General features: G+C 62.1%; 1 protein-coding gene across 8 annotated transcripts in view; it reads right to left on the bottom strand.

The window, feature by feature from the left end:
- Positions 1 to 3,065: 3,065 nt before the first annotated feature.
- The window catches only part of COL18A1 (collagen type XVIII alpha 1 chain), a 96,382-nt gene continuing 79,675 nt past the window's right edge, over positions 3,066 to 19,772 (bottom strand). For 3 of the 8 annotated variants that reach the window (XM_045166586.1, XM_025292860.3, XM_006052229.4), the window contains 26 exons: positions 19,518 to 19,580; positions 18,312 to 18,338; positions 17,519 to 17,554; positions 17,084 to 17,155; positions 16,742 to 16,777; positions 16,361 to 16,450; positions 15,886 to 15,915; positions 15,784 to 15,810; positions 15,533 to 15,595; positions 15,227 to 15,301; positions 14,415 to 14,441; positions 14,139 to 14,192; positions 13,776 to 13,850; positions 12,311 to 12,379; positions 11,695 to 11,737; positions 11,136 to 11,198; positions 8,706 to 8,749; positions 8,319 to 8,441; positions 7,690 to 7,843; positions 7,534 to 7,607; positions 7,047 to 7,175; positions 6,585 to 6,617; positions 5,291 to 5,536; positions 4,922 to 5,119; positions 4,373 to 4,488; positions 3,066 to 3,502 (listed from right to left, as the gene is read on the bottom strand). In XM_045166586.1, the coding sequence (XP_045022521.1) occupies positions 3,289 to 3,502; positions 4,373 to 4,488; positions 4,922 to 5,119; positions 5,291 to 5,536; positions 6,585 to 6,617; positions 7,047 to 7,175; positions 7,534 to 7,607; positions 7,690 to 7,843; positions 8,319 to 8,441; positions 8,706 to 8,749; positions 11,136 to 11,198; positions 11,695 to 11,737; positions 12,311 to 12,379; positions 13,776 to 13,850; positions 14,139 to 14,192; positions 14,415 to 14,441; positions 15,227 to 15,301; positions 15,533 to 15,595; positions 15,784 to 15,810; positions 15,886 to 15,915; positions 16,361 to 16,450; positions 16,742 to 16,777; positions 17,084 to 17,155; positions 17,519 to 17,554; positions 18,312 to 18,338; positions 19,518 to 19,580 (2,181 nt within the window). In that variant the 3' untranslated portion in view covers positions 3,066 to 3,288. Of the gene's footprint in view, positions 3,503 to 4,372; positions 4,489 to 4,921; positions 5,120 to 5,290; positions 5,537 to 6,584; positions 6,618 to 7,046; positions 7,203 to 7,533; positions 7,608 to 7,689; positions 7,844 to 8,318; positions 8,442 to 8,705; positions 8,750 to 11,135; positions 11,199 to 11,694; positions 11,738 to 12,310; positions 12,380 to 13,775; positions 13,851 to 14,138; positions 14,193 to 14,414; positions 14,442 to 15,226; positions 15,302 to 15,532; positions 15,596 to 15,783; positions 15,916 to 16,360; positions 16,451 to 16,741; positions 16,778 to 17,083; positions 17,156 to 17,518; positions 17,555 to 18,311; positions 18,339 to 19,517; positions 19,581 to 19,772 lie in introns of all 8 variants that reach the window. The other 5 variants (XM_044947739.2, XM_044947767.2, XM_025292856.3 and 2 more) reach the window with 4 other exon arrangements.

Raw genomic sequence — 19,772 nt, 5'->3', positions numbered from 1 at the left:
ATGCTGTCCCCCTCCTGGGGGCTGCTCACGCACCCGCCCTGAGGGGACTTGCCTGTGCCACCCTGGGCACTGTCCTGGTGCTTGAGAGCCAGCCATACATCCTCTGAGATGTGATGCCCAGACACGTGATATGGACATGCAACCCACGTGAGGGGGCACCTGACTCCATGTGTCCACCAGGCCAATGGAGGGGCCCAGCCCTGTCCCTAGCCACAGGCAAGGACCTGACCCTGACCTGAGCTGATCCCAGCTCCCCCTGTGGCCTCTGGCCTTTATCCAAGGTCCACAGAAAAGGCCGGTGCTCCGACTTCAGAGCAGGATGCCTGCTGGGGGCAGGGCTTCCAGAACTGGCTGCCCCTGGGGTCCCCAAGGTTGACTTGGGTGAGCGGGCCATCTCAGGGCACCCAGAGGGTTGAGGAAGAGGCTGGACTTGTGGTAAGTCACAGCCAACAGGCCAGTCAGGGCGGGTGGTCCCGTAGTGGGTCCGCGGGAGACGCCATAGCTTTCCCCTGGACCCTACCGGGAAGAGGCAGCAGCCAGCACCGGTTCCGCCATCCTCGGGGAACCAGCGGGGCTTCAGGGAAGAGGGCTTGCCTCTGCTACTGACCCAGGAGGCAGGGCTGTGCTCCAGGCCCCCACGACCTGCTCCTGGACCCCAGGAGCGCCCCCCGGTGTGGCTGGCCCAGTGGCCTGGTCCTCCTGCTCCCCCTGCAGCCTCCCACAGGCACTGGCCCCTGCTCGGCCTCTGCCACCCCCAGTCCTGAGCTCCTGTTCAGGGCAGTGTGCCCGCCCCTCAGGGGTCAGACGCCTGCAGCAGCTGTGGGACACGGCTGGGTCAGGAGCCCAGGGCACAGGCTACCCGCACGGCTCTGAGGGGCTTGTGAGGCTGCTGGCCGCCCCCAGGGAGACCTGAGAGAAGATGGGTGTGTGGCACCTGTGGCCTCCACCAACAACAGTTACATGCATGTATCTATATCTCACATCTGTGTACACCTGCATGTATTTACTCACATCCGTGTACTTCTGATGTCCATGAACCTATGCATACCTGTACATACCTGCACGCATGTGTATGTCCATGCACACCAGTGCACACCCGTGGCAGCTCTCTATATCCACGCACATCTGAGGATTCAACCATGGATTGAAATTATATATTTTTAATGCAGAAAGTTTCAGAAAGCAAAATAGAGTTTGCCATTTTCCAGCCTCTACTACCATGGTGTTTATATTGTATTTACAGCTGTTTCTACAGCATTTTTGGGGCTACCCTGGTGACTCAGCTGGTAAAGAATCCATCTGCAATTCCAGAGACCTGGGTTTGATCTCTGGGTTGGGAAGATTCCCCTGGAGAAGGGAATGGCAACCCACTCCAGTATTCTGGCCTAGAGAATTACATGGACTGTAGAGTCATGGGGTCGTAGTATTAGGTATTAGAAGTAATCTGAGATAATTTAGAATATGCAGAGGGATGTGCATAGGTTACATGCAAATATTACACCATTTTACATAAGAATTCCTGAGCATTTCTGAGCAGGTTTTGGTATCTGTAGGGTTGTTGGGACCAATCCCCATGGGCCTGAGGGATGACCATACATCTGAAAACCCTTGTGTATCCATGTGCATCTGTGTACATCTGCACACCTATGTATACGTGTGCACTATGCACCTGTGTACTTGTGCACACCTGTATATACCTATGCATATCCGTGCATGTCTGCACACCTGCTTATACCCCTTTGGCAGGATCGGCCAGCTGGACAGTCCAAGACAAGGACTTGCCTCCTGACAGTGAAAGTGAAAAAAGTCAGTTGCTTAGTCGTGTCTGCCTGTGTGACCCCCTGAACTGTAGCCCACAAGGCTCCTCTGCCCGTGGGGTCTCCAGGCAGGAACAGAGCTCCTGCAGGCCAGGCGTCCATGCGAATGGCCGTTTTATTTGGAAGCTGTGGGGAAGCCACAGACACAGCTCCCAGGACCAGCCCCTCGGTTTACTGTTACAGGGCTCGGACAGCAGGCCCTGGGGCAGCTGGGCCTGAAAATTCCAGCACGGCCATCCCATCAGCTCCCCCAGAGAGGCCTGTGTCCACCCCCAAATGTCCCCTCCTCTCCTCCCATGAGGAGGGCCACGCCATGGGTTTCCCCAGAGACGTGCTGGTGCAGATTGTACTGAGCAGGGACCAGGCACACGTGGCCTTCACCCCCGAATGTCCCCTCTCCTCCCACAAGGAGGACCACGCCGTGGGTTTCCCCAGGGACGTGCTGGTGCAGATCATACTGAGCAGGGACCAGCACACATGGCCGTCACCGGTCCGGGGCTGGCCCCACCCCTCCATGGAGCCTTGCCCATCTCGGAGCTGGCTGGGCAGGTGCGTGTGGCCATCCCCTTTGCTTCCAAGGGTTTCTGCCTCCATGTCCGGCAAAGGTGGACCTGGGACCTTGGTGCCAAGCTCAACCAGAGGCAGTTCCGGCCAGGACTTGTGGGGGCTTGGATCTGGGCCCAGATGGGTCCTGGATGTGCTCCTGGGCAGAGCTGGGCTGGAGCTGAAATCGGTGATCCTCACCCTGGGGAAGGGACGCTAGTGCTGAGTGGGAGGTCCAGGTCCAGGGACCAGGTGCTGGGTTTATGGACCCCTCAACAAGTACATCTTGGGCTGGGGTCAGGCTCTGTGCCTGAGGGGTCACTTACTGTAGACGATCCCCACCCCCTGTGGCAGGACTGGCCACACACAGCAGCAGCAGGAGGAGACAAGGGCTAGAGCCCGGGGAGGTGGAGCTGAGGAGCCCAGGTCAGCCGTGGGGCGCCAAGCTTGGAAGCTTCTGCAGGATGGCTGCTGGGAGGAAAGGTGGTGAAGCCCCAGCGCCCCCTCGTGGCTTCTCTGTAGATGGCCCGGTGTTGGCAGGACAAGGGCTTCTGGGAAGCAGAGTAGCTGGGGCAGTTCAAACACCACCCCCCACCCCACCCCAAGGTACCCAGGAGGTCCTGGGAACGCACCTCCCTCGGCGGAAGTTTCCAGAGTTGGCCTCTTGTCAAAACAAGGCCAGAAGGAAGTCTGAGCACCAGGCAGTTTTAAACTTTTTAAAAAATACACTCTTTGGCTTCCTTTTATTTCTTGAGGATTACATGAAACATGAACCATACAGGCAAGTGTCCCAGCCAGGTCCCCTCCCTGGGGTGCCGGCAGAGGCTCTCTGCCAAGGCTGGGGGCATTCCACTCCTCCTGCCTGGCGCCTGGCTCCTCTCTGGCACTCTGTTCGCCAGTCCACCTGTCCATGGTGCCCGCAGAGGCCCTACTTGGAGGAGGAGGTCATGAAGCTGTTCTCGATGCAGAGGACGATGAAGGCGTTGTGGCACCCAGCGGCTTTCTGCTCCAGCAGCCGGCCCGCCAGCAGCGAGGAGGCCTGGCCCGTGGCCGCCCTGCTGTCTGTCCGCCATGTCTCGCAGTAGCTCTCGGTCAGCCGGCGCCCGCTGGGGTCTGAGCCGTGCCACACGCTCTTCTGGGGCCTGCAAGATGCAGCAGCTGCCAGTCTCACTGGGCCCGCCTCTCCCAGGCTGTAGCCACCCCAAGCAGAAGAGGGTCTCCCGCTGGTGGAGGTTTGGTGGGGTGTGGGGGCCGCTAGGGAGCAAAAACTCGGGTTGCCGGCACTCAGGCCCACCCAGTCCTGGGGCTTTACCTCCCAGATCACACCCTATGCTGCTGTTGCTTTGGGGGGCACTGCCTGGTGACCAGGGCCTGGCAACATGGACGGCTGGCCCTTTGGGGTGGGTGGACCTGGCATCGAGTGGTCATGCAAAGGCTGCCAGCCTCCTCACTAGGAACCAGGTGTAGCCCCTTGGCTGGTGGAGCCCACAGGGGCCAGGGCACAGCCCTGGGCAGTGCTCCCCAATGAAGGCTGGGACACAGGCTCATGTGACATCCCGAGCCCCCTAAGTGTCCGCGAACAGGAGTCCTCACACCTGCTGGCAGAGCACGATGGGCGTGGGGCCAGCCTGAGGGCCACTTGGTGACTTCTGCAAGCATGTTGGACACATGTGTCCTCTGACCCAGAAATTCCACTTTGGGGAATCTACATAAGTAATTCGCTGTGATGTTTATGTGACAAACTGGGTCAGAGCCTGTGGTCTCCCAGACGCGCCTTCCCAGCAGGAGGCGGGGGGCACTTGCTGGGAAAGCAGGCCAGATGAAGGTGTTTCAGGTAATACCACAAACAGCCACCTTTACCGCTCCTCCTGTGATCTTGGATTTTGTGGGTTTTAAGCTGTGAGCATGTGTCAGGATTGAGTCAGCCTGCAGGCTCAGAGCCAGAGCATCCCCCTTTGCTCAGGACTCTTGGATACAGAGGACCCGAGCCGCTGGCCCACATGGAGACCTACCAGGCGGGATGCTGGAGGACATCTCTGCCGTCGAAGGAGAAGATGCGGGCGCTGGGCTTCAGCTGGCCCTCGGAGCCAGAGAACAAGGCCTCCCAGCTAGGAAACAGCACCTCGTCCTGCGGAGGAGAGGGGGTCAGCCCGTGTCTGGTCACCATCCGCCAGGGGCAAGGGTGGCTGGGTGGTCTCAGTGGTCTCCAAAACACTCTCACCCATCCAAGGGTAGGTTGGCCCCAGGCCTCCCGCCCCCCAGGAAGGCAGACACCCACCCCCAGCCCTGGACCCCGAGCTGGACCAAGTCCTCTGGTCCTGAGGGACGTGGGCACTCAGAGGATAAACCTCGGAGTATCTAGAAAGCACATTGTTCCCGTTCGGGGAAGGAGCCACGGAACACAGCCGGGTAAAGGGCACTCTGCGGGGGCAGAAGCCACAGCAGAGCATAACGGCCTGGGGGGACCGGGCTGCCTCCACCAACTGGTGAGGCACCAGCACCCCTGGCAGACGCGGGCAGGGGTCCCCAGAGGTGAGACCCGAGCCGGGCCGCGCACGCACCCTGAGGTTGACGACGGGCAGGGTGGCCCGGTCGGCGCGGCGCACGATGCTGTACAGGTCCTGCAACCGCGAGGACAGGAACGCGCGGAAGGTGCCGGCCAGCCCCGCGGCGCGCGCCTGCTGGAAGCACTGGAAGTCGGCGCCGCGGATGCCGCGCAGGCCGCCCGACTGCGGGCTGTTGAGCGCCACCAGGTGCAGCTGCGGGGGAGCCTCGGGTCAGTGCGGCCGGCCAGGGTCGGCGGTGGGTCTCCGGGCGGCCCTGCCCCGCATCCTCCCTACCCCCCACCCCCCGCCCTCTCCCCAGCACCCTACCCGCCCCGCCCCGCCGCCCTAGGCTCCGGAATCTCCAGCAGGCGGGGTGTCACTCACCACCGGCTGGAAGTCGTGGTGGGTGTGGGAGGGCGAGGCCGTGGGGGGCACCGGCCGGAGGTGTGCGTAGGCGCCGTGGTGCGGGGCGCCGGGGTAGGGCTGGGGGTGCGGCAGGCGCGGGGGACTGGCCAGGATGTCGTCCGCCCGCCAGGACCGCGCTGTCGGGTGTGGGACCTCCCGGCGGGGGTAGGGATTACCCTCATGCAGCTGCACCAGCGGGGGCTGCAAGACGGCCACCTCGTTGTCCTGCAGGGGGAGAGGCGGACAGCGCGTGGGGCTGGGCCTGCCGCACCCGCGTGGGCCCCGTGGTGAGGCCCGTGGGGTGGCGTGGGGGGACATGAGGGAGCGGGTGTGGGTCTGCTGCCTGCCGGGGAGTTCCTGATGCCCAGCCCTACGCGCCCTTCATTTGCACCCAGCTGTGTTTTTGGGCCGCCAGGGCTAAACTGGAGGTGGTGAGCTGGGCATTGCACCCCAAACCTGGGGGCACCTAGCCTGTCCGTAGGGAGCCGGCCTGCTGATATCTCAGTCAGGTCAGCTGGCCCTCTGCCCAAGCCCCCAGTCCTCACCCTCAGAATCCAGCTTCTCCCCTGGCCCAGGGAGGGACCACCCTGACCCCACAGCCTCCCTACCCTCCCACCCACAGCAGTGGAGGCCCCTCAGAGTGGGACCTGGACCCTGGACCTCTTCCCGACTCTGCCCTTCCCACAGCACCCGAGCCTCTGACACCTGTCCACTGGTACCTGGTGGTAATCTCTAATGCAGTCGTACCGGTATAACCACCTCGTGTGTCCACGTAAGACGTGTCTGTCTATATCACCATGTTATTGCCCATTGCCGACTACCCTGGTGCCTGTCTCCCTGACAGTGTCACCTGCGGCCGGGGGCCGTGCCTGCTTAGGCGCAGCTGTCCCCTGGAACAGTGCCCAGCAACTGGGAGGGAGGGGCACAGCTAGGTGCTGAGTTGGAGAAGGGACTCCCAAGCCCCTGCGGCAGCAGACAGACCCACACAGAACCCCATGCCCACTAAGATGGAGCCCACTCCTGAACCGTTTGAGAAACCGTGACTTCTACTCAGAGGAGCCGCTGCCGGGTAACACAGCCCCTACCTAGGGAAACTGGACTATCTCCCCCTCTCCCTCCACTCACACCCCTGAAGGGTCTGTCCCTGTGGATGAGGGCAGAGAGACCAGAATCAAAGGAGCCTCTCTCCTGGAAGGGCAATGAGTGTGGTCTGAGCACCCAGCTCCGGCCCTCCAGCCCTGAGCTGGCTGTGGGAAGAAGGGGCGATCCTTACCGTCCCATGGGGGAGGGGCACGTGGGCCTCCAGCTGGAAGAAAACAGGGGGGGTCACCTCAGGACCTCTGACCCAGCCGGCACCACTCACCCAGGCCACCCCACCCCTGAGTGGAAGCCGGCGTGGCTGCATCCTGGTGACCCCCCACCTCTCCCCCACCCCATGCCCAGCACACAGTAAGGACATCTGTCAGTTTAAAAAGGAACAGCAACTTGTCTCTGAACCTAAAACTGCTACAAAACAGCTTCTAATAAAAGGTGGAGAGAGGTGAGCAAGGATGGGGGATCACTGGCCGTCACGCCCAGACCCAAGGGGACCCTGCCTGGCTGGTCTGGTGCCCTCACCCAGGCCTCACCAGGCCTCACCACCGAGCTTCCACCTCCCATCATCCCAGAGCGAGGCGGGAAGCCACCCCACCCCACCCCCACCGCCATGTGCAAGGAGATCGCGTCCAGGACTCACCAGAACCTTCCGGAACCCATTCCGGACCCGGACGTACAGCTCCTCCCTGTCGGCCACGTAGATGAGCCAGCCCTCCGGCACCTGCGTCACCTGGTCCACCAGCATCTGGTACGTGGCCCAGACCCTCACCTGCTGGAAGCCCAGCCCAGTGGATCCCTGCGGAGGGGCCTCAGGGCTCACAGAGGGGTGGGGCTGGGACGTCTGAAGACCTAGGTCGCCCCTCCTCCCCAGGATGGCCCCAGGAGCGCTGTGGGGAGATGTCAGCCCCCGAGGCCCTGGGCCACATGGCCTCTGCACAGCAGAGGGACCTTCTCAGTGGCTCCCATCCGCCCCTGCCCATCTCTGACCCCAGCCACACCTGGGCCCCCACTTCTGCTTTGGAAGCCATGTCTCGGGGCCCTCGGTGCTGGGGTCCCCTGACAGCCTCTAAAGGAAAGGGTAGCTGGGCAGTGAGGGTCCCATAGGTCAGGAGCAGGGCGGTGCTTACCCCTGAAGAAGTGCCCATGGATCCAGGGGGTCCTGGGGGCCCAGGTGGGCCTGGCGGGCCAGGAACACTGATGGCTACAAGAGAGAAGCCAGAGGTAGGAACACTGGCCCTGCCTGGAGGGAGCTGGAGCCCAGGGCCACTCCCTACCCTACTTACTCTGCCTGTAGGGGCCAGGAAAGGAAGGGGGTCCCGGGGGCCCTGGGGGTCCAGGGGGCCCAGGAGGCCCCTGGCGTCCCTCGTAGCCAATGCCAGGGGGTCCCTGAGGTCCCGGAGGGCCGGGCTGGCCGCGGATGCTCTCTCCCTTGGGGCCCTGGGGGAGAGAGAACACGGAGCCTTGTCACCTGTGTCCCCAGGCCGGGGACAAGCAAGCCTGAGGGGCTGGGCTGCATCTGCCGCTAGCCCATGGTCCCCGAACCGCTGTCCCCTCCCTGTCCCCATCCTGCACACTCTCTGCTGGGAGGGGACCCTGGGATGCAGGCGAGGGCAGCCCCACACAGAGGCACAACCCCAGGGCCCCCAGACACTTTCAGGACAGAGGGTCTCCCTGAGGGGATTCGGCGGAGGACAGCGCCAGCAGGAGCGGAGGTGCCCCCAGGTCAGGGCCCGATTGGGAGGGTGGCTGCTGTGAGCCCACCAGGCCTGACTTGTGGGTGCCTCCCGCGTGGGTACCCCTGCTGGGGCAAAGGACCAAGGTGGGTAGTCAGGGCCCAGCCCGCAGAGGGGACCTCCCTCAGCTCCAGGCTCCTGTGTGTGGGCAGCTGTGGGCGACCTGGGGCCCCACTCACCGGAATCCCTGGGTAGCCGGGTGGGCCGGGGGGGCCAGGCACACCGGAGCCGAAGAATCCTCCGCCCCCGGGCTCACCCCTTTCTCCTTTCTGCCCAGCGGCCCCTCGGTCCCCCTTCTCCCCCTGTGGATGGAAATGCTTGTGGGTGACAGTCTGGCTCCTGGTGGCTGCCGCTGTGAGGAGGGGTGGGCACAGCAGCCCTAGGCCCAGGTGAGGCAGCCAGATGCTTTGCAGCCCAGGCCTGGCCAGCCTGCAGGACGGGACTCAGCCTCCCAACCTCCCACTGCATCCGCCAAGTTCCCGAAAAGTGGAGCCAGGGATGGCCGGTCCTGGGTGCCCTCTGGGGCCCCGTGGGGGGGCACTGTGAGGATGAGGGGTGGTACTCACCTTCATCTCAGCACCCAGCTGGAGGAGGTCAAATGGGAACTGCCCTATGGAGGGGTTTTGGGGAGAGCTTGGTGAGAGGCAGACTTCCTCCCATATCCCCCGGCCCCCAAATGTACCTACGTCTCCTCCTCTTTCTATAACTTCTGTATCTCCGTGCAGAGATCTCCTGCATGTTTTGTTACACTTATTCCCAATTACTTGATACTTTTTGGTGTTTTTGTTCAGTTTTACTGCTGACACACAGCACTGTGGATGCAACCAACTGATGTTTACTGTGAAATGACCACCACGGGATGTTCATTTAACAACTGAACACACACACACACACAAACACACACACAGGTAAAAGCGTGGTCGTGCACGCTGTGGCTGTACGTGGTATGGTGTCTTCCACACTGACTCCTGGTCGCACCCTTGAGGGCAGACACGCCGCAGGGACTGGCCATGCATTGGGCGAGGGCCTGGGGGCCCCAGTGCCGGTTGGGGGGCTGCTGTCACGGCTGTGCAGCTCCTCCACCCGCGGGCTGACCCGGCCTCTCGTCTGCTGCCTCCCTCACTTAACACGTCCCCCTCTCTGATGAGTGATTCTGTTTTTCCTTTCAGATTTATTGCTTTTTGCTTTCTGTATCTTGAAGCTATGTTGTTAGGGGCACAGAAATTTGGAATTGCTGTGTTTTCCTGGTGGATTTACCCCTTGATTATAAACTTAAAAAAAAAAAAAATTTCAGGGAGTGTTTCCTGCCCTAAGATAACTTGTCTGACTTCTCACAAGTGCACACAGGCGTGCGCACACACCCACGGCTCCCTTCTCACCAGACCACAACCCGCTTCCCCCTCAGCTCTCACATCCTTGCATTTGGGGGTGTCTCTTGTAAGCAGCATAGTTTTGTTTTTGTCCCGTTGACGACGTTTGTCCTTAAACAGGAAAGGACCCACTCTCTGAACGTATGCGCCAATGGATCTGGGTTGACTCCATCTTCACTCTGTGTTCCAAAGCTTCAACATAGCTTCTCTGCCCCACTGTTCCAGGCTCCTCTCCTCTCGTGCCGACTCTGGGTCGAGTGTTTCCTATGCTTCTCTACCTTTCCGCTCCACCATCAGAGGCATGTCCCTTCTGTCTTGGTTGGTCCTGAGGTGAGCCCACCGGGGGGCTCATGCCCTGGGCTAGCCTTGCTACCCACTTCCTCTTCCTATAGAAGGAAGTCTTCACCGGATGCAGACTTCTAGTGAGAGTGTTAGTCCCTTAGTCACGTCCAACTCTTTGCAACCCCATGGACTGTAGCCCACCACACTCTTCTGTCCATGGAATTCTCCAGGCAAGAACACTGGAGTGGGTAGCCATTCCTTTCTCTGGGGATCTTCCCAACCCAGGGATTGAACCTGGGTCTCTGAATTCTAGGCGAGCCGCTAATTTCTTCCAATGTCTTGAAACCTTTGCACCCTCTGGCTCCTCCCGTCCTCGTGAGGGATCAGCTGTGGGTCGTGTGGACTCTGCACGAACATGACCTTGAACCTGTCTCTGGTTTGGAAGCTCAGCCATGACGCCTTCAAATGCTCTCCTGCACCCCGTCTGCCCCTTGCCTGACCCGCGTGTCCTCACCCACATGTCTGACCTCCCTCAGCTTGTCCAACTTCCCAGCACGTCGGCCGAGTTCCATGCTGACCCTTCCCCTCGTCATCTGGGTCCCAGCTGCTGAAGTCACACAGATCTTCACATCCAGAGGCTGTGGTTTTCAGCACGACAATTAAATCCCACTCTCATCCACGGCTCCACTCTGCGCTGGCGTCGCCTTCCCTCCGCATCCAGGCACCGTCATCACCATTAAGTCCGAGCCTGGAAACTCCTGTCCACATTGTCCACTTCTTCCTCAAGAAACCCAGGCCCTGGACGAGCTCACCTTTCTCAAGAGTAAGGTTAGCTTCTGCTCGGACACCTTGAAGGGCAAACTTGAGCTTGCCCCTCCCCCAGAGTGCTGCCCTCGGTCACCCTTTGGCTGGCAGTGCCCAGGGGTCCAGCTGTCCTGGCTTTTGACCACCCTGCTCCCAGCGCCTACTTGATCTGATTTTACCCACCTGAAGAAGCAGGGTTCAGCTGGGGATTCTTGCCATCTCAGGGGACATTGAGATGCTGGGGCTTCACCCCCTTGGAGGATGCCAGCCGACAAGGCTCCTGAAGTGCATTGGGGATGCTGGGTCTCCCCAGCGGACTCACATGGGGGCCCAGCCCCGCTCCTCAAAGACTGGGTGCGGGGACACCCTGCCTGGCCATCACCTCAGCCCTGAGATCCTTTCCCCCTAGCACTGCCCCAAGGCTATGCAGGAAACCAGGCGTCCAGTCAGAGCCCCTGAGCCCGGGAGGGACTGCCCCCCCTCCTCCAGGAGGTGGGCAGGCGACCACACATGCAGCCCCCCAGCTCAGAGCACTCTCACCTGGTGGTCCGGGAGGGCCCACATCTCCTTTGTCACCCTTGGGTCCAGAAGGCCCCTGGTGCCCTGGAGAGACAGACCCCAGTGCCTGTTACTGAACGTGTACAGAGGCTGCTAGGATGCCCTCCTGCCCGCATACGGCCTGACCCTGGGGGGCGCCAAGTGCACTGCAGGCCCGGGCCAGGGAGGGGGCAGTGGATCGACCTGGGGACCCTCAGAGCAAGAGCTCGTGAGCAGCCAGTGCCTGGTGGTCACGGCCCAGGGGCCGCAGCCTCTGCTCCCAGAGGCCACATCGCCCCTACCGGGAGGGGCTGGCATGAGGAGCTGGAGCTGGACTGTGGACAGCCAGCGAGTGGCTGCTCGGCATCCACTCCTGTCCACAGCTGGACCTCCTGGAAGGCTGTGCAGGGGGGACCCTGGAGCCCAATAAACGGGCCGTGGTCAGCTGGGGCTGGCGGTCCCAGATCATCCAGCTCCCCCATGAGGGCCACCCCACGAGACCTGCTCTGAGTTGTGGCCGGAGGGGCTGACCTGCCCTCCCTGAGGCCCCAGGACCCCTCACCTGGCAATCCCGGGGGTCCAGGGCGGCCAGAGTCCACAAATGCCTGTGAAGTATGGGCCAAAGGTGGCCATTGAGGAAGGCGCCCTGGAAACTGAGGGCACCACCCACCCAAGGTCTCTGCCCCGATTCCCTGGAAGCCCCTGTGAGGTCACACAGGCCCCGTCCCCAACACCCCTCTCCCCAGGACAGAGAAGCAGGGAGGCGGGGAGAGGATAGAGGACTTGGGGTTGGAGCTCTGGTCGTGACATGACTGCCCCACATCACTGAGCCTTGTGAAATGGGGGTGTCCACCCCCCAGCACCACAGGCTCATGCTTGGGAGCCCAGATCCAGAGAGGACTCCCTTCCCCCACCTTCATCTCCCCCCAGGGGCAGGGGGCTTGTCTTCTAACTGACTGCCCACCAGGTGCAGCCTACAAGGTGGGTGGACCTGGGTCCCATTGCCCTGGCCCCTCCCAGAAGGACCCCCACCGCGGACGCAGAGGTCATGCTTGGCCTGCCCCTGCCTGGGGCTCGGACCCTCTCTAGGGCTCAGATCCTCCCTGGGGGTTAACTTCCCTGGGGTCAGGAAGGGGTAAGGAGGCCAGTGTAGAGAAGAGTGGGTCTCGGTGACTCACGTTGCTGTCATAGAGAGGAGTCCCGGGAGGGCCTGGGGGCCCCGGAGGCCCAGGTGGGCCAGCTGGACCCTGTGTGGGGGGAAGAGAAAGATCTGGTCAGTCACGCTCCCAGCCAGGCCACCGACACTGGAGAGGATGTGAGACATGCGCGGGAGCGTTTCTGAAAATCGCAGCAAAGTCAGAAAACATCTAATCAAGAACGCCCAGTTTGCTCTGTGGCCATGGCTGTCCCCTTCCCAGCCTCAGATGACAGTCCTCCTCAAACCGTCCCATGGGGGGCGTGCGGGCGGCCATCTGGGCTGGACACGACCTCAGACATAGCTCGGTGTTTACTGCCAGCTTGAAGGTCGGCCGTGTGTCTCCAAGGTCAGAGGGAGCCCACGAGGCCAGCACGTGCGGGTTTCACTCGTGTTGCATGAACGTGACTCTCCGTTCATTCACCCACTCATGGAAAGAGGAGAGACAGTCCACTCGTGTAGCATCAGAAGTGCCTGTTCCAAAAGGGCTCATTTGACAAAGGACCAGCCTGAGTGATGAAGGTCCCGGGGCCCACGATCCTAGGACCTCATGTGTGCCCTCTCTCAGCACCTGGGTACCTTTGGCCCTGCCCTGTGGCTGAGGAGAGAGGGCTAAAGCAGAACAGAGCCACAAGCTCGGTCCATGAAGCAGCCAGTCCCACTGGACTCTGATCAGGGCAAGCGCACAGCGGCTGGAATGCTGCCTTGGGGACTCAGAACCGCAGGAAGGATTGGACAGCCCCCGACCTCCTCCTGGACAGAAGTGACTGTCCTCCTCCATCACTGAGCTCCGCAGGAAGGATTGGACAGCCCCCGACCTCCTCCTGGACAGAAGTGACCATCCCCCTCCATCACGGAGCTCTGCAGGTCGCTGCCCTGCATTGTGAGTCCTCATGAAATGTCCACCACGGTTTGGTCCACGAGGAGGTGGTGGCAAGATGAAGACACAGTGGTGCCAGAGACACCAGAAGAGCAGAGGCCTCAACCGCCGCCCCCAGGACCCCACACTGCTCAGCCAGGCAGTGACCAGGCTGGGAGGGAGCGGGTCCAGGGAAAAGGCTCCGAGTGGCCACGGGTTCACTAAGAGCCCAGATGGGTCCGGAAGAAGTCCTGCATCTCGATGGTGCATCTCGCATGGAGATGTCACAGGGCCTAATTGGCGACCTTGCCGATCTGTGACCCTGGGCTCAAAAGGTGACAGAAACCGTAGCCCTATAGGCAGGAGGTGCCCAACCCAGGGCCCTTCCAGGAAAACCATGTTGTTCCGTGGCCTTGGCTCGTGTATGTGTGTGCGTGTATGTGTGTGCTCCAGGCTCTGCATGTCCATGGTCACATGTCGAGGCCACTCAGAAGCCACCCAGGGTTGAGTTCTGAGACCCAAGCCCTGAGACCAGGCCCCCGGGCCTGGATGCCCCCGCCCCGCCTCGCACACCCCATCGGACACTCACCCTCATGCCGAATCCCACGCTGGCGTCCCCCGGCTCCCCCTTCTCCCCTTTCAGCCCATTCATCCCGGGACGCCCCTGCGGCAGAGCACAGAGGGTGGGGGCTGCAGGGCGCTGGCCAGCACTGCTGCGTGGGCCCTGGGGTGCCGGCCCAGCAGCTCCTGTCCCCACCCAGGCTCTCCTCAGGGTGTCTGTCCCTCTGGGACCCGAGCTGCCTGTGAGCAGGGCTGCAGAGAGCCATGCTTGAGGGGTGGGTGGTCTCCAGGGGAAGGGCAGCAATGGGGCTGTAGTCCACTCGCCTCTGGGCCCCCTCTCCACACGGGCCTGGGCTGACGCCCGCACCTGGCTTCAGACCCAGGGACCTACCGGCCGTCCAGGGAATCCGATCTCTCCCTTGTGCCCGGGCCGCCCGTACGGACCCTGTGGGGGGAGGGGGAGACCAGGTTTCAGGTGGGCAGGAACCAGACCCGCGTCTGGGGTCTCCCTCCTAATACCCTCCCCCCATTCAGAGGTGCAGCCGGATGTCAGCTCGGCTCCCCGCCCACCCAGCAGTCAGGCAGGCAGCAGTGCCCTCCGCAGCCTCCCGTGTGCTTTCACGCCCAGCACAAGTGTGTGCACTTTGGGGAAGCCTGGTCTACTCACCGGGGGTCCTCGGAAGCCAGGCTCACCCTGAACAGAAAATCAGAGGCACCGTTAGGTGGCTTCAGGTCACCCCCCAGCAGGCAGCCCCAAGGGGTCTCTGTGTCTGTCTGAATTCCTGCAGTGGAGCCCAGGAAGGGAAGGAAAGAACTAGAGGGAGGGGGCTGTGGCTGGGGGTTGTGTCCTGGGCATGTGCATGGGGCACACGCCAGGGGTCCTGAAGCTTGGGGGGCCGGCCCTGCAGTCCAGGCTGGGGTTTGCGGGCCCCCCTGTAGGCCTGTCCTCAACAGCCTGCTGGTCTGGGTCCAGCTCTCCCCATGGCTGGGGGTCACCTACTGGGAGCAGGGGACCCAGGGCACAGGCTCCCCAAGGGACCCACTCCTGAGCCCAGCCATTCTTGGCTCCCTCCTGAGGAAGGAAGGCTGGACCGCAGCCCTAGTGGTAATGCCTCCAGAGGCTGAGGGCCAGCTGGGCACTGCAGGGGGTGCAGCTCCCAGGGGTGAGGCCGAGGCCAAGAAACAAGGCCCCCCAAGAGCCCCCAGCCCCTCTGCAAGGTGGGTTCAGCTGATTGGCAGAAGACAAAGGGCCAGCCAGGCCAAGGCTGAGCTGAGATTTAGGCTATGGGGGCCCTCCCAGCAGGTTGGTGGGAGAGGAGCAAACAGGTGGGCGAGGGACCCAGGCTGCAGAACTTTCTGGAAGCTGACCTGGAGACGCTCCCATGCACAGGCAGGACCTGCCCCCTTAGGAGGACCCTCTGTGCTATCTCTATGGCCCCAGCCTGGACAAAGCCTCGCACTCATCCAGACACCCCTCACCTTGGCTCCTTTCTGGGCGGGGGTCAGTGCTCTGCCATCGGGGGCGAAGAATGTGCCCGGCTCTCCCTTCTCACCCTGGAATGGAGCGGCAGGTCAGAAGGCCAGCTCAGGGAAGAATGGGCCTCACACCCCCCGTAGACTCCCCTTGGCACCAACTCGACACCCAAGGACAGGAAGCCATGAGTGGGGCCTCCACTGGCGCAGGGAAACAAGCAGAGGGAATGCACCAGGCACAGCCCCCGTCCCCAGGCCCCTCCCCCCAAGCAGTCACCCAGTGACCCCAGACAGCCCCTTGGGGCTCCTCACCTTGGGTCCCGGGATGCCCTGCTGGCCTTTGGCGCCCAGGTCTCCCTTTGGCCCGGCTGGTCCCTGTGGGGAGACACAGAGGGCTGCCCGGAACGCCCCTGCTCTGGACCAGGACTCACAGCCCAGCCCCAGATGCCTGCCTGAGACCCCTGGCCAGACGGGGGCTCCTGCTTCAGTTCCTCGGCCTCATGGGCTCCCCCCACCCTCAGCGCTGGGAGGCCCCACGCCCCACCCCCACCAGAGGTACTCACGGGGAAGCCAGCGAAGCCCGCACGGCCCTGCAGAGACAGGACAGTCAGGACTCCCCCCCTGGAGAGGCTGCCCACGCCCAGCCCATCCCAGGGTGCATGTACCTCGGGGCCTGGCACACTCGCCAGCACTCTCTGTCCACGGGTCAGCAGAGCCATGGAGAAAGAAGGAAGAGTGCCACATTTACTATGACGTTAGCCACAGAGACCCACAGAGAGTCAGCATAAAGGAAATCCTCCCAAGGTCCCCGAGATGAGAAGCGAAGTCCCTTCCACCTCCGGGAGCCTGCCTCCCGCACCAAAGAAACTGCCCGGGACCCTGGGGCCGGGGGACAGGGCCCCACCCTGGGGGGACATGTCACAGCAGGAGCATGTGACATGCATACAAACTGCATGAGCCGGGGGCAGTGAGGGACAGCTCTGGAAGGCCCGACCTCCACACGAGAAGCCCCGCGGAACCTGGAGAATGGGGCCCCGTGTCTCTGGGGGTTGTCCCATGGGAGAGGACGGGAGGCCCTGATGACCGCAACCAGCCCTGGGGGGCCAGGCAGAGCGTGTGCCCACCCATGCAGGTCCTTACATCCTGCTCCGACACGTAGACGACAGGCCCTGGGGGTCCGGGGGGTCCCGGGAGTCCTGGCTGCCCCACTCCATCCTTCCCTGGGTCTCCCTGGAAAAGAAAGCCAGTGATCCACACTTGCATTTCCTGTGGGGGGTGAACTGCAGCCCAGCTGGCACTTGGGAGGGCTCCCAGTGCCCACGGGGTGTGAGGAGGTGCCTGGGGGCTGAGCACAGTGGTCTCGAGAGCGACCCCCCACCCAGGCAGGGCAGGCTCTGAGCCTGGATCCTCACCCCAACTCTCCAAGGCCACTTGGGTGGGCCTGGGGCAGAGGACAGCAGCCCTGGTCCCGCCAGGCACCGGCCAACCCGTCCATCAATTCCCACAACCCCCCACACTCACTTTCTCTCCCTGAGTCCCTTTTTCTCCTTTTGGTCCCTGTGGAGACAGAAAGGAAATAGTTTCTCATACATAGAACATGAGCCCCGCTTCCTGGAGATGCCAGGCCTCTGGGACTGGCCTTGAGTGAAGACGTGGAGTTTTTCTTCACTGACCATGTGGGGCCTGGGGTGGGGTGTTAGCTATGCAGGAACCCCTCTGGCAGCCTGGACCCCCACTCACATCCCCTGGAGCTGGGGTCTCTGGTCCCCGTGGGGACAATGAGATACACGCTGGGGCGCCAGCTCTCATCCCTGTGTGGCGACCTTGGGGCTGTCGGCCCCAATGCCCTTGGCGGTCACTTACCTGGGGTCCAGCTGCACCCTCTCTGCCCGGGAGGCCGGGGAGGCCTGGTGTTCCGTCTGCTCCAACTTCTCCCTGCAGGGACACAAGAACAACATACATGTCAGCCAGGGCCCAGTGGACATTGTTTCCGGGAGCCACAGTATCTGGGAGCCACGGTGTCTGGGAGCTGGCCAGGCCGTGGTTTCTAGGGGTGATTCAACCTGATCAGCCTCCTCCGGAGCACCATGGGGGCAGGGGTCAGAGGCCTCTATGGCAGAGCTGAGATGGGAGGGAAAACCTGGGGCACCTGGAGAGGGTGGATTTGGGGGTGGTGGGAGGACGATGCTGGGCCTGGTGTGGACCAGCCAAGCCCTGACCTCAGCCTGGGGACCCCTCCCTGTCTGCAGACCAGAGCTGCTCACTATGGATTTCCTGATCCTGAGGAAGCGTTCTTACCTTGCTCCCTGGTGGCCCCACAGCTCCAGGATCCCCCTGAAGTGGACAAAGGGTTTTGTGGGGTTGCGAGCGCTGCCCACCCGCTGGGCGGCACCCACCCCTCCTCCAGGGAACCACTCAGGTGGCTCCAGACTGCAGCCCCAGCTCAGATCTGAGGGCTGGGACCCTGTGCCCCCCACAGGTGGAGTGCCACCCTGGATGGTGCAGCAAGCCAGGCCACTGCGCCCCTCTGGAGAGCAGCCGCACTCAGGGGACCGTCACAGCTTTAGAAAGGCAAGAATTTCATCCTGCTTAAAAAGCAATTCTTTGAACTGTCCCAAAGGCTTGCAAATCAAAGCAGAATGCTCCAAGGGACTGGGTGGCAGGTAGGAGCTGACAATCAGTGGACCCTGCACACCCGGGAAGGCTTGTGTGTGAGGGGTGGGGGGGCCGCTGTCCTCCAGGGACAGGGAGAGGGGGCAGATCCAAGTGAGGATGACCACGAGAAGCAGCCAGGTTCTGCCCAGCGCCACCCACTGCCCTGGGCTGGAGGCTCCTTCCCTGAGCCCCACTCCCTCTCCCCTCCATCAGCACAGACCTCGGACATGTGGAGCCAAGGGTCTGGATCCCTGCAGTCAGAGAGATGGCAGGGACACCGCCATCTTTACCCAGGCCACCCCTACCCCAGCCCTGGGCACCACTCCCCCATTAGATTTTCTTGTACTTTGCAAATTCCCCACAAGGAACTCCAGGCCACTAAACAGTGGCTCCTGGCAGCAGCGAGCACCCCCAGGCTAACAGATGTCTCACTGACCTTGACTCCGGGCGTGCCGGGCGGTCCCTGTGGGGGACAGAGAAGGAACAGGGCCCAGTCAGGGCTTCTCCTGCCCCTGAGGGTGCAGCCTTTCCCCATAAGAAAACCAGCCCCTCCCGTGCTCACAACTTTTAACAAACATGGAGGAAAACGGCATTTATGAACAGGGACCTGCACACCCGCATACTCCCAGAAGTGGTCTGTTCTTGGCACCACCCTGCAGATGACGAGTGTTGAGTCACCCCAACACAAAGAGACTTGCACTTTATTAACGAGAAACAACACTGCCATCCAACTGGCTGGTTCAACCTCGCTCAAGGGTCTCCATCACTGAGGCCATGCAAGAGCCCATGGACTCCTCCAGGGTCAAGGCGCACTGCAGCTCTGTCCCTGGATCTAAAGAGGGGACCCCAGCCCCTGCAATCTTGCCTGGTCACCTTGGCTCACATTTCACCTGATGCCAAGGCAGCCAACCACTACTGACCCAAACTAAGCCTCTCTGCCGCATAAAGGGGAAGGTACCAACTTAAAGGGCAACACTGCTCCCCTCCCCAGTTAGCTTCTGTCCAAGTGAGGACCCTCAAGCAGTGGTGTGCAGAGCAGGAGGCCTGATCTGCCACCCCCTCGCTGGGCTGAGACTCCGAGGGCCCAGCTGGACACTGGTTCCAGGCCCCCAAGCACCCCCAGTGGGGTCTGTGCTGGCTCCTGAGGGAAAGGAGCCCCTTCTCTGCCCATCCCAGGTGTCCTGTCTCCTGGACGAGCCCCTTGCACGTCCGTCTGGTCTAGGCCCCTGTTATCTCTGGACACCAGGCTCTCAGCTGGATCTGATCCTGACCAGCGCACACGCTGATGGCACGAGGTGGAATAGCATAGGACTGGCCCCATCTTTATTTAGTTAAAGTTCTGCTCAGGTCAAAAACGTGCCACAAAGTTACAGCCATAAGGAGATGTGGGTGGGCGTTCCCAGCAAGAACCATCTCCAGGGCGCAGCCTGCCAGCGGTCATTCAGCTCCGCCACCAGTGGCACTTGGCACACTGGAGACCTAACTCCCTCCCCGGTGGCCCGAGGTAGACAGCGTCCTGGACATAGGCAGCTCGCCGCCCCTCATGGCGCTGCTTCTGGTCCCCACCAGAGGCCAGTCCCGGGGTGCCCTGCCCCCAGGAAGTCCCATCCCCAAGCTGACCAAGCCCAGCTCTGGTGCTCACCTGCAGCCCATCGGCACCTCGGGCTGTTGACCATAAGGGGCTCCCGGAGCCTTCCATGTCGTCCTGGAGGAGAACACAGGGACCCTCAGGTCTGTGTCTTTCTCACAGGAAGAGACCTGGGCCCACCCCCAGAGAGGGTGGCTTCTCAGGGCGGGGGTCACATGTTGTAGGGCTCCTGCTGGGTGGGGTCCCAGGACCCCAGACATGCTGGGCTATAAATGTCCCCCCATTCCACACTCTGAGGCCGACCCGCCC

This window comes from Bubalus bubalis, chromosome 1 (genome assembly GCF_019923935.1).
Source record: "Bubalus bubalis isolate 160015118507 breed Murrah chromosome 1, NDDB_SH_1, whole genome shotgun sequence".
Lineage (NCBI taxonomy): Eukaryota > Metazoa > Chordata > Mammalia > Artiodactyla > Bovidae > Bubalus > Bubalus bubalis.
Note: the sequence above shows the minus strand (reverse complement) of the source record. Positions and strands in the feature narration are given on the sequence as shown.